The sequence below is a fragment of the Mauremys reevesii genome, linkage group 9 (genome assembly GCF_016161935.1).
Source record: "Mauremys reevesii isolate NIE-2019 linkage group 9, ASM1616193v1, whole genome shotgun sequence".
NCBI classification, from domain to species: Eukaryota; Metazoa; Chordata; order Testudines; family Geoemydidae; genus Mauremys; species Mauremys reevesii.
Genome location: NC_052631.1, coordinates 65,681,745 through 65,694,121, shown reverse-complemented (window position 1 = coordinate 65,694,121; position 12,377 = coordinate 65,681,745). Strand labels below are relative to the sequence as shown.

Below are 12,377 nucleotides of genomic sequence, written 5' to 3'. Positions count from 1 at the left end.
TTCTTTATATGCAAGGATTGTATTGTGCATAAGTGAGTTCAGGATATCTGTTAAAGCTGGGAAGCTAACTCTGGGTACTGTTTGCTGTGGTGCTGTCCTCACTGGCTTCTCTCCATTTCTGCTCTGGAAAGAGAATAAATTTGTATTTATATTGCTACTTTGGCTGGTGCTTTGGCCTTGTTGTTATTTCTGTTGTTTCCCCTCCCTCTCTCCCTGTGAAGCTGCCATTCTGGGCTTCCCTGTCTGCATCCCCCTGCTAAGTGCCAGAGTACTGGCAACCTCCCTCATGAGTATGTTACTGCACAATCATCCATCCATTCCCTCCTTTCTCTGTTCCCTTCCTTGCAAGAACCTGGCACGGGGGCTCGGATGAGTGAACCACTGCTCAGATTCCTGTGGGTGGCTATGGTTCTACTCCAGACCAAATTTGCTTGGTTTAAAAGTAAAGTGGTGTTTTTCCTCTCTGCCAGTGCCACAAACTCACCCTGGGATCTGGAAGCAGAGTTAGCTTCTTCTTTGCCAGGACTAATGGCTTTGCAATGGGAACAGGGGCGGCTCCAGACCCCAGCACGCCAAGCGCATGCTTGGGGCAGCATGCCGCGGGGGGCGCTCTGCCAGTCGCCGGGAGGGCGGCAGGCGGCTCCGGTGGACCTCCCGCAGGCGTGCCTGCGGAGGGTCCTGGGGAGCCGCGGGACCAGCGGACCCTCCACAGGCACGCCTGCGGGAGGTCCACCGGAGCTACGGGACTGGCAACCGGCAGAGCGCCCCCCGCGGCGTGCTGCCGTGCTTGGGGCGGCAAAATGTCTAGAGCCGCCCCTGAATGGGAACTTCATTAACAATTCTGTATATGAAACAAGGCCAGACCAGAATCCAGCTCCCTCTCCCAGGGCACCGCTGGCTCTGCAGGTGTGAATGTTTGTCATTAGCAGCAAGTAGTTAGGAGTCTGGATACACAAAGGGGTCATTACATAAAGGAGGTGCTGGTTTTCCTGGCTGTTCTCTGATTATAGCTAAATTCTGACAAAATCTGCTCAATTTTTAAAAAAAAACGGCTCAAACCCCTGGCCGTGGTTGTAAAGTCCCACATTCCCATCTTAGACCATTTTTCTTTCCCTGTTGTGTGAAAAAACAAACAGTGGATTCCAAGTGCACAATGAGACAGGAAACCCTGGAAAGAGATTTCTCCTCCTCCTGCCAAACCCTCTCCATCTCCCCACTCCAAAACACGCTTTGGGCTCTAGTGACTCTAGGCTGGTACCGGTTTTACCCAGCCGCCTACTCTTAGCCAGGAGACTGGCTTTTCGGTTGCCTTTGTCCTGCCCTTAGCCTAACAGGTCCAGGCATATTGTCCTGAGAATCTCAAAGTTCTTGACAAGCTGATTATGCCTCAGCACCCCAAATGAGGGAACTAAGGCACAGATGAGCTGAAGGACTTGCCCAAGGCAGTGCTGGGAGCAGTGCTGGGTTTACAGTGGCTCCAGTGGCTCCATGGAGCTGGGCCCATGCTCAGAAGGGGCCCCGGCCTGCTCTGCTGGCTCCCTCCGCCCACCACTTGCTTCTCTCAGCCCACCCCCTGGCCCCACCCCCCTGCTCCTCTCAGCTCCCTGGCCAGACCGCAGTCTCTGCTTCCTACCACCTGTGGGGCCTCACCTGTCTCCTCAGAGCTGAGCCACCTGGGACTGGTGCAGAACCCTGAGCAGTCTCAGCTGGGGGGGTGGGGGGAGACAGTGCAGAGGGCTTGGCTGGGCCCCTCCAGGCAAGTGCATCTTGAGGGTCCCCGGCCAGGGCAGGTCCTGGCCTGGCTGATTGTGCCACTCCCAAGGGGCCGGAGCGATTCCTGGCCCTGGGACCAGCCCTGGCTGCGCTGCTGGCTCAGCCTGGCAGACACAGACTCCTCCCAGAAGGGCCGGTGTGGCTGGGAGACAGGGCTTGGGGAGGTGCTGGACTGTGAAGGGGCAGGGAGGATGTGTGTGTGTTGGGGACTAGGGGGTGCTGGGCAGTTGTGGTGGGGCTGTGGGCAGGGGTGGTGTTGTGCAGGGTGCTGTGCATTTGTGGGTGGGTCTGGGGGGGTTCTGGCCATAGGGAGTTGGGGGGTGTTGGGGACAGGCCCATGCCACACCCAAGGGCGGCTCTAGGCACCAGCAAATCAAGCACCTGCTTGGGGCAGCCCATTTGCAGGGGTGGCAGAACCAACAGGGGCCTCTGGGAGCTGTAGTTCCTTGATTAGCTCCCTGCCTATAGAGCCAGCCCTGGAGCAGGGAAATAACTACATTTCCCAGAATTCCCTTGGCCACTACCAACTGGAAAGGAAGGAGGGGGACCTCATGCGGCAGCATGCTGTGAGTGCTGTGACTGGTAGGGGCACCATATTTTAACATTCAAAAAACAGGACACTTCACAGGGAGGGAGGGTAGCCCCACCCTGCCACCATCCACTCCCTCCGACTGCCCCCCACTAAAACCCCAACCCATCCAACTCTCCCGCTCCCTGTCCCCTGATCACCCCATCCTGGGACCCCTGCCCCTAACTGCCCCCCAGGACCCCAACCCCTATCTAAGCACTGTTGCTCCTTGTCCCCTGAGTGCCCCCTCCTGGGACCCCTGCCCCTAACTGCCCCTTGGGACCCCAGCCCCTATCTAAGCACTGCTGCTCCTTGTCCCCTGACTACTCCCTCCTGGGACCCCTGCCCCTAACTGCCCCCCAGGACCCCACCCCCTATCTAAGCACCGCTGCTCCTTGTCCCCTGAGTGCCCCCTCCTGGGACCCCTGCCCCTAACTGCCCCCAGGACCACACCCCTATCTAAGCACTGCTGCTCTGTCCCCTGACTACTCCCTCCTGAGACCCCTGCCCTAACTGCCCCCAGGACCCCAGGACCCCACCCCCTATCTAAGCACCGCTGCTCCTTGTCCCTTGACTACTCCCTCCTGGGACCCCTGCCCCTAACTATCCCCCAGGACCCCACCCCTTACCTGTCCCCTGACAAACCCCTGGGACTCCCATGCCTATCCAACTGCTGCCTGTCCCCTGACTTCCCCCCCGAACCCCTGACCCATCTAACCTCCCCTGGTCCCTGTCCCTTGACTGCCCCCCCCAGAACCGCCTACCCCTTCTCCAATCCCCTAGCCCCCTTACCGTGCCACTCAGACGAGCATGTCTGGCTCTGCGCAGAGCCCACAGCCCCCACCCCACACACACACACCTAGCACCTGCCTTCCAGATTTGAACACCTCAAAATTCAGGAGTGCTCAAGCTCAGTTTGGGCAGCTGTTACTTCATTTCTCCCAAATCAAATATACTGATCCACTGTAATTTGCTGTAGAAAAAGTAGGATAAAATTGAGCAAGAAATGCTTCCCAGTGGTTATTAGGACTGGAATTGCTATTTTCAATAGCCATTGCCTTTGGTTTTTGTTTGTTTGTTTAAAAGGAAGACAGTGATATTGCATTGGCAAATTCCCCATAGAAAGAAAGAGTGGAACAAAAGAATAATAAAGGCACCTCAAGTTTTCTGCATTGATATAGGACAGTCTTATAATATGCATCCAGATAGCCTCCAATCACACACGCTGAAAATTGCTCCACTTTACTGCTGAATGACCCGCCCTGGGAGCGAGTTACCAGTGACCCAGGGCTGCGGTGGAAGGAGGATGCAGGTGTGTGGGGGGGAGCCCAGGACTGGGGCGGCAGGAGGTGTGGGGGCACTGGTGGGGTAGGGGAGCCCAGGACTGGGGTGGCAGGGGTGGGGAGAGCACTGGTAGGGGGAAGCACAGCGCTGGGGCGGCGGGTGGGGGGGAAGAGCCCAGGGCTAGGCAGCAAAGGAGTGTGGGGGGGAGCCCAGGGCTGGGACGGGACAGACAAAATTTTTTTTGCTTGGGGCGGCAAAAAACCTAGAGCCGGCCCTGGCCACACCACACAGCCCCTCCTTCCCCCCACCCAAGGGGAAGGGGCACGCTGGCAGTACGGGGCTGGGCAGGCCACTGTGCGTCTGGCAACTGCTGGTTTGTGCTGCTTTGCCTTGCATGGGGTGGGGGGCCCCCTGCCATGCCCCATTGCCTGCTGCTGGCTGGCCTAGAAACCTCCCCATGCCACACTTCATTGCCTCCATGGGGGCCCACAAAAGGTTAATCTGGCCCTGGCTGGGAATAGAATTCAGGAGTCCTAACGCCCAGCATATCCCTCTCGCCCTTTTAATTTGTAATGGGCAGAAGCCAGCAGTCTCTGCTACTAATGGTGGAACAGCATGAGCCCTCAGCAGGCCTGGTTGTAGTTCTACGGGGCCTCCCCTGTTCCCTTCCCCAAGCCTCCTCCCATGCTCAGTTCAGTCACAGCATTTGGGAGCTCCCTCCCACCATATGGAAAAGGGAAAGCTGAACTGGGTCCTGACCTGCTGGTGCTGAATTCCAATGCAGACGGCGCTCTGGGCAGGTCAGAAGCCTTTGGACACTAGTAACTTCCCCATCCTGCCTCACATTCTGAATCTAGCCTCTGGTTCCAGGGATTACACCAGTAAAATGGGGTAAAAAATCCTTTCATGGATTGAGAACTGGTTAAAGGACAGGGAACAAAGGGTAGGAATTAATGGTAAATTCTCAGAATGGAGAGGGGTAACTAGTGGTGTTCCCCAAGGGTCAGTCCTAGGACCAATCCTATTCAATTTATTCATAAATGATCTGGAGAAAGGGGTAAACAGTGAGGTGGCAAAGTTTGCAGATGACACTAAACTACTCAAGATAGTTAAGACCAAAGCAGATTGTGAAGAACTTCAAAAAGATCTCACAAAACTAAGTGATTGGGCAACAAAATGGCAAATGAAATTTAATGTGGATAAATGTAAAGTAATGCACATTGGAAAAAAATACCAACAACTACATACAACATGATGGGGGCTAATTTTAGCTACAGTCAGTCAAAGAAAAAGATCTTGTTATGGATGGATATCTCTCTCTGAATGTCCACGCAGTGTGCAGAGGTCAACAAAAAGCTGTGGTCTCTCACCCTCAAAAAGATATTCTAGCACTAGAAAAGGTTCAGAAAAGAGCAACTAAAATGATTAGGGTTTAGAGAGGGTCCCATATGAGGAAAGCTTAAAGAGGCTAGGACTCTTCAGTTTGGAAAAGAGGAGACTAAGGGGGACACAGAGGTATATAAAATCATGAGTGATGTTGAGAAAGTGGATAAGGAAAAGTTATTTACTTATTCCCATAACAAGAGAAGGGGGGGGTCATAAAAGGCAGCAGGTTTAAAACAAATAAAAGGAAGTTCTTCTTCACGCAGCGACAGTCAAAACTTGGGAACTCCTTACCTGAGGAGGTTGTGAGGATGTTTAAAAGGGGACTGATAAATTCATGGGTGGCTAAGTAAAATGCTGGCTTAGCCCAGGATGGGTAAGAATGGTGTCCCCTAGCTGTTGTGTCAGAGATCATTGCCTGTTAGGTTCCACTCCTCAGGGCACCTGGCATTGGCCACTGTCGGTAGACAGATACTGGGGCTAGATGGACCATGTTCTTATGTTCTTATGGACAATTTCCCCCCTTCTTGCCTGCTGCTCCCCATACACCCTCCCCCAACTCTGCCCTAAAGACAAAGTGAAAACAGTAAGCTCCAGTAAGCTTTCAGACAGTGAGCTCTGGGGGCAGACAGCCTCGTTCATGGGAGCTCAGGTAGGGCTGTCTGGGTTTAATAAATAACGCCCTCCTGGGGCTGGTTGGGAGGCTGGGACAAACGGGAAGATGCATGCAGGGAAAGCAAAGCTTTTCAGGGGCCAGGAGTGTCCTTGGTCTCCGGGGCAGCCTGGGAGCCTGCTGGCTCAGAGACGACAAACCAATCATACATAGCCAGGAAAGAATCCTGCCAGGGATGCACTTTATTTCTCAGTGAGCAAGCTCAGCAGCAGGAAGCAGGGTTAGCACTGCTGACCCAACACAGCGTGAACGCGGGCTCTAGCACCGAGCACAGGGCGGGCTGGGAGAGCAGGTGCATGAGGCGTCAGTCTGATTCACGAAGATGAAGTTGGCAGCCTTGGCTCCTGCACTTTTGAGTGAGGTTATGTGGTCAGATCCTGCTTTCATTGGTGGCTCAGCAGTGACAGGGTTTGGGAGGAAGTCTGCACCATACAGATGGCACAGAGCTCCAGCCAATACCCAGTCACCTTTCACTGAGCCAGGGCTGTTCGTTCAGGCCAGAGTCTAACTACTCACAGAGCAGCCCAGCTGGACCTGCTAGTCCCCCACTATCTGAGCCTGGCCCTGGGCCCCCTGTATTGAATTTCCCTCCCTGGGCTCTCTGCTGTCCTGCACTACACCGATAGGGGCTGGGACCCTGTGCCTACCTCTCTTTGCCTGCCTAGGCAGCCCTCGCGAGCGGCAGCATTGTCCCTCAGTGTGTTAGCAAGGAAGCATCTTGTATTTCTCAACATTCATCTCGAAAGATCCTGCTGTTCTCTGCCCCAGGCCCAACCCCTTCCCCCAAGTGCTGCTGTAGTGCTGGAGCAACCTTCTGCTCTCCCTCCCCATTCTTTATCTGCCTCTGAGCTCCTCTCTGGCTCCTGCCCCACGACTCTCCCTGGCATTCTCTTCTCCAAGGCCTCTCTAGTGGTCCCTTCTGGCCATGAATGCTATGAGACTCTGCTGCACAATCACCTTGGCTTGCTCTTTCCCTCTGCTCTGGAAAATCTTTCTCCAAGGCCTGTCTCTGAGTTTCCTTGGCCTCCCCCTGCACCATCAACCCCACAATTCCCTTGGTCTGTTCCTCCCCCTGGCTCTTCCCTCTCTGCTTCTATGTTCTCTTCTGCCCATCCTGTCTCCTTCCCACCATTGACCTCACTATTCCCTTGGTCTGTTCCATCCCCTGGCTCTTCCCTCTCTGCTCTAGCACTCTCTTCCCCAGGTCCTGTCTCTGCCCCAGACTCCCCCAGGCCTTGTTCCCTCTTTGCGTGTGTGTTCTCTTCTTCAAGTCCTGCCTCTCTCGTACCCGCCTCTGCTCCAGAAATCCCTTGGCCTTGTTCTTCCTCCTTGGCTGTGGAGCTCTCTGTTCCCAGTCCTGTCTTCTCCCTACCTTCTCCAGAACCACCTCCCTCCTCCCTTCCAGCTCCAGCATTCCCATCTCCTCCCCACTGCCCCTTCCCTTTTGTTGCCCTCTTGAGCTGAGGCTGCTGGAAGAGGCCCTGGTATCTCTGCCGCTCTTCCACATGTTTCTCTCTTATCCTCTCCCCCAACAACCTCAGCTCTTTCTTCACAGCCGCTCCCAGTGATGGGTCCAGTTGAGCCACCCTCAGGAAGTCTTCTCGTGCCTCTTTCTCGTTCCAGACGGCGGCGTGGGCCTTTGCGCGCTTGAAGTAAGCCTTCACGTTCTCTGTCAAGTGCAGAGAAGCGTGGGGTTATTTCCTTTCCTCTCTCGCCCTGCTCGGCCACCACCCGCCCCGTCCTGCCTGCAGAAGAGGGCCACAGGAGCCTCCTGCTGCAGGTGCTCAGTGTCCCAAAGGGGCTGCACCAGAGCAAAGATCTAGGCCCCGCTCCCTCCTGTGGCAATCGCAGCAGGGCGTTGTAGCACTACACTGCTCTACAACTTGACTCCCACTGAATTCACTGCCACGCAGCAGGATTCCAATGTAGGAACTGCCAGAGCACCCATCTAGTCCTGTATCGGTGTCTGGCCAGTACAGCTGCTTCCCAGGAAGGCACAAGAAAGCTCAGAGGGGACAAGTAAAGCATAGCTTGCCCACTGGGGACGTTTCTTAGTAGCCCCTGTCAATCACCAGTTTGCTCATGGCCAGAAGCGTGAAGGTTTCATATCCTAACTGGAGATGTTCTCATCAGCCAAGTCTGGCTTCTGTAATCTTACTAAGCTCTGGGCCTGCAGATCTAGTGGCAGTGAAAGTCACAGGCTGTTACACCTGGTGTGACAATATTCCCTTTCCAGGGCAGAGTTCTCACAAGGGGAAAGCAGCAGATGAGAGAGACAGGAAAACACCCAGTGACCAACCCAAACTCTCAGCCAGAGTGAAGGCTACCAGCCTGTTCCTGAATCTGCCACTCTGCACTAGCATATCAGCTTGCATCACTGACTCAGCCTTCTATGGATCTAGTTCAAGCTCTGCTCCGGCTGGGTTTGAATTCCATGTAAGGCAATACTCCTCCAGCCAGCAGGCCCGCCCCTGAAATACATTCACGTAGAGAAGGCAAGCCCTGGAGGAAGGGAACAGCTGAAAAACACCTAGGGGAGCAGTAGCAGGGAGGAAGCTCCTGCATGACAGGAGCGCTGGATGCAGAGTCCCATGAGACCAAGAGCCCCTCTCTGGGAGCCTAGTGGAAGATTGGGGCAGGCCGCCAGGGCGCTTACCATTGTCCTTCTGGAGGAGGTCGGTGGTATGCTCTAAGACCTCATAGTATTCCCCCAGCTCCAGCTGGCACTGGCAGTAATTCAGCACAAGGGGCATGATGAGTTTCTCCAGGCTCAGCCAGTCTTCAGCCCAGGGCTTCTCCTGTTCACAGAACCAGCAACATGCAGTATGAAGACACCAGACCCCACTGGCTAGGCAGAGAACTCTCAAAGGGACAGCACTTGTAGCCATGAACAATACATAGTGCATCCCGCGGGGGCTTTGCGGGTAAATGGAGGACTGTAGCTACCATCGAAGTGAAACAGCCAGCATGGAGTGTGCTTGCTGGGAACACCCCAGTGCATGCATGACCTTCAGCCATCTGGCTGAGTCTGCTGTTCCAAGAACCGCTGTCGGAGCTTTCTGGCTCCTCTCCTTGCTGGAGGCTACAGCTCAGAAGTGGCTGTTTGCAGCAGGCCCTGCCTGGCCTTTCCCAGTCACTGGTTTTGATTTAGTTCGCAGGACTTTGTACCCTGAAAACATCACCGCGAAGGCCTAGGAGTGCAGGTTCTCCCAGCCGCAGGGAACCACAGTGTGAGCAAAGCGACAGGCAGACGTGGCTGTTATTGTCTTAGGAATCGTATTGGCTGCCGAGGACTCCTGAAGTGCTATAGCTGGTGGGGGGTGCCAGTGCAGCAGTGAGCGGGCTGCATACTGCAGGCAGGGCCTGTGCAGACGGTAGGGGCTCAGCAGAGGAGGGAAGCGGTGCTAGGCATGACGTACCAATGCTGTGGGGCTGGGCGCAAGAAGCCAGAACAGGAGGTGGCTGTCCCTGCTCCAGCTGAACGCTGGCCCATCACCCTGGGCGGCAGTGCTATGCCAGCCCACCCCTCCCCATTTGCAGTGTCCACCAGGGGGGCGGCTCTCACCTTGGCCTGGACGTTCCGCAGGCAGATGACTGCTTCCTGATACTTCGCCGCTGCTTCCTGGTACCTCTTGAGCAGGACCAGCCGGTTGCCTTCGCTGTGCAATACAGGCACTGCCGACAGTTTCTCCTCTTTGGTCATGGCCCAGGTGTCCCGTTTGTAGGATGAGGGGTCGTCCACCTGGGGTGTGTGTGTGGGAGGAACAGACCTTCACACCGCTGGCCCCGTACGCTCCTCACACCACGCCCAGGAGAGGTGGGCCAAGGGCTCCCCCTGCCCCAGAGGGGCTACCAGCCCAGGCTGTGCCACGCTGAGCATCGCGTGGTCTGTCCCGACTTTACTCTCCCTCACCCCAATTGCCTTTCCTCCCCTGGCCCGGGCCTTACTTTGAAAAGCTCCATGATGAAGATGAGAGGCTGGGGGGCCCTCTGCAGCTCATCAAGGTCCGCATAACCCGTGCTGTGGTAGTCGAACATGTTCCCCATCCCGCAGCGGTGCTTCTGCCCCTCCAAGGGGTCCTTGCCCTCCGCAATCCTCCTCATGCCCTTGGAGACCAGCGCGTACATGCCCGTGTGCTGAAATATTGGGGGGAGGAGTGGGAAGGCACCTTGGCTCAAGCACATGTACAAAACATTCCCTCTAGCCTGGGGGCCAGTGAGAGCGGGTGGGGTGAGATGGTGATGGGAGGCACCTGCTCTCAGCAGGGTGGAAGTGGAGTTAAACCCACCTGCTTACGGACTGGGGCCTGGAATCTGGGTCAGGTATTCAGACAGCAGGCTAGGAATAGTGTAAAAGCAGCTGCCTGCCACAGCAGAAATAAATGGCTCCTCTCCCTCCAGGGTGAATTGCAGCCTGAGCTGGGGCTTTTCAGTCTGTCCTAGAGTTAGAACCTGCACCCACCAAAGCTCAGGACTAAAAGGCCTTGGTGAGGGAAGACATGCTGCTGGACTGAGCAGCCCAGTGCTCCAGCTCCCAGTTACATGCCGCAGGGTGCACGGAACCATGCATAAGACAGGTACAGATGTGTATGCCAGTGCGATCCTGCCCAGAATGTATCTGTGGGCTGTGCACATGTGTAAGTGTTGAGACCTGTGTGTGTTTTGGTGTTAACGCGTTGAGCATGTGTGTGTGTGTGTAAATCAGTGTCTGAAATCTAGGTGTTCCCAGCCATGGGGGTTGTCACTCACAATAGCGTCACACCAGAACTCTGCCACTTCTCCGATCCTCATGGAGGTTAGCAAGGTCTCCCACACCTCGATTTTGAATAGTTTCCCCACGATGATCTCCATGGGGATGCCAGCCTGTCGGCTGTCGTCTATCACCGTGCGCTCAAAGTCGTCTTTTAGCGTCTGAAAGTGGAATGTGAGCTGCGCGAAAGAGAGACCAGTGCAGAGTGGGTCAGCTGCAGGCATGACAGTCTGGGATCAGGTCACTGGAGTAGTAAGTAGCCTTCTCTCCCTCCCCTCTCCACCCTAAATCTTGGCTCAATCCCACCCTTAGGTCACTGAGAAGGGGTGACCATGACCCCAGCTTAGTGTTAGTTCACTCAGCTGTTCTCATGGGGTGAAGAGATAGGCTTTGAGTCACTCCACCATCTGCTGTTTATTCATATTATATACAGCTGCTCTCTGCCAATACCTCTTTTTAACCCAACTCAGGGCTCCAGTAGAGTGAACTTCCTCACAGCAGTGCCCTGCAAATATAGCATGCACACTTCATAGCAGCATAATTGCAAGCTAACCACAAAGAAAAACATTAGTTCCCACTGCTAGAGGCTTAGAACGCCGGCTATATCTATACAAACAAAGGGCACTTGGTCACTCCCATTATCTGCTCCCTACATGCATCCCTTAGCTGTGGCTGTCACTTGCAAACGCCTTTGTTCCTTCTGTTTGCTGTGCTAATGTGGCTCCAGGAGCCTGAGCTGGATTACAGCATACAAAGCTGTCAACTGGATTCCAGTGGCAGAACCTATTAGTGCCCTTGATGAAGGAGGCAGACAGAACACAGCTGGAATCTCAATGCCTGCAGTTAGAAAAACCTGCTGCCTGGTAAACTCAGCTAATTTGATCTGGACTCAATGAGAGAAGAAATCAGCTGTTTTTATTTTTAGAGTCACTTCTGACTACAGGTGCTTTTAAAGGAGACACGTGTGCAGAGGATTTCAGTAATAAGGGCTCTGGGTCACCATCTACAGCCCAAGAGCCTGGGAGACAGCTGCTGGGGAACCCAATACTGGCTGTCATTTGAGGGTGTGGGATAACATCTGACCTGCTCTATCCCTCCTTAGCCAGTTTGAGATGCTTGCTGAGAATAGTTACCTTGCTCCCATCTTTGAATTGCGGCAGCTCCCCACGGCCTCCATGTAAAATCTTTTTCTTGACTCCTTCCACATTAAGCAGGTACATTTCATCCATGTTGAAGCTGTCGGCAGATCTCCCGCCTCACCTCTTTGGTTGCTGGTCACACCCACTGTTATTCTCACTCTTCCTGGAGCTGAGTGTTTCTTCGTTTCCGGTCTGTTGGGAGGAGTTTTCTTCGTACTGGGGCTCATCTAACAGTCTTTAGCTACTGCATATCTGGCTTCAGGCTGCGCACCCTGAATGAGGCTGTGACGGCACTGCACCCTAAAGCCTTTTCTCCCTGCACTTCCCCTAGGTGGAGTTCAGCCGTTCAGGAGCAGAGAGAACTGTGCTGTACAGTAACCACCTTAAGGAGCCAGAGTGGCCCTGTTGTCTGTTATACTTTCTTACCCCTCTGTCTTCACCTCGCTCTTTCCTCCCCTGTGGTAAGGAAGAACCTCCCACCCAACACCCCTGATGCGTTCTGACAACTGCTGACCGGACTGCCTTTCTAATCCCCTGCCAGGTTAATCTAGGCTTGGCCTCCCTAATCTATCTGGGATTAGAGAAAGCTCCCTACTCACAAGGGCTCTACCCAGTAGGGGGGAGGGGAATGCCCCCACGCTGACAGCACAATAGCAGCTTCCCAGTTTTCCCTTGGGAGGATCCCATTTGTATCTAGCTCATTTTCTGAGTGAGAAGGCAAGGCTGCTGCAGCACCCCACCACTTTTACATTGACAAGCACCAGGAAGCTCTGCTGCCATCAGTCTCCAGCTAGCAAAGGGACAGTG

General features: G+C 54.6%; 1 protein-coding gene across 2 annotated transcripts; it reads right to left on the bottom strand.

The window, feature by feature from the left end:
• Positions 1-70: 70 nt before the first annotated feature.
• On the bottom strand, positions 71-12,326 carry LOC120372565 (aryl-hydrocarbon-interacting protein-like 1). Of its 2 annotated transcripts, XM_039489770.1 has the most exons (7): positions 11,565-12,326; positions 10,431-10,610; positions 9,630-9,818; positions 9,247-9,423; positions 8,338-8,479; positions 7,218-7,350; positions 71-123 (listed from the first exon to the last, which is right to left on the bottom strand). In XM_039489770.1, exons 1-7 carry the CDS (start codon positions 11,658-11,660, stop codon positions 99-101), a joined length of 942 nt encoding a protein of 313 aa, XP_039345704.1. In that variant the 5' UTR covers positions 11,661-12,326; the 3' UTR covers positions 71-98. The 2 variants fall into 2 exon arrangements, with proteins under 2 accessions (XP_039345704.1, XP_039345703.1); XM_039489769.1 differs by lacking the exon at positions 71-123 and having other exon boundaries at positions 5,752-7,350.
• Between the last annotated feature and the right edge of the window lie 51 nt (positions 12,327-12,377).

What these genes read in the sequence shown, in the direction of transcription:
- LOC120372565 (XM_039489769.1), bottom strand. Translation starts at nt 11,660, where the DNA reads ATGGATGAAATGTACCTGCTTAATGTGGAAGGAGTCAAGAAAAAGATT. An exon ending in TGCGGAACGTCCAGGCCAAG is followed by an intron (nt 8,480 to 9,246) that starts GTGAGAGCCGCC and finishes TTCTGTGAACAG; the next exon opens with GAGAAGCCCTGGGCTGAAGA. An exon ending in CCTCCTCCAGAAGGACAATG is followed by an intron (nt 7,351 to 8,337) that starts GTAAGCGCCCTG and finishes TGCACTTGACAG; the next exon opens with AGAACGTGAAGGCTTACTTC.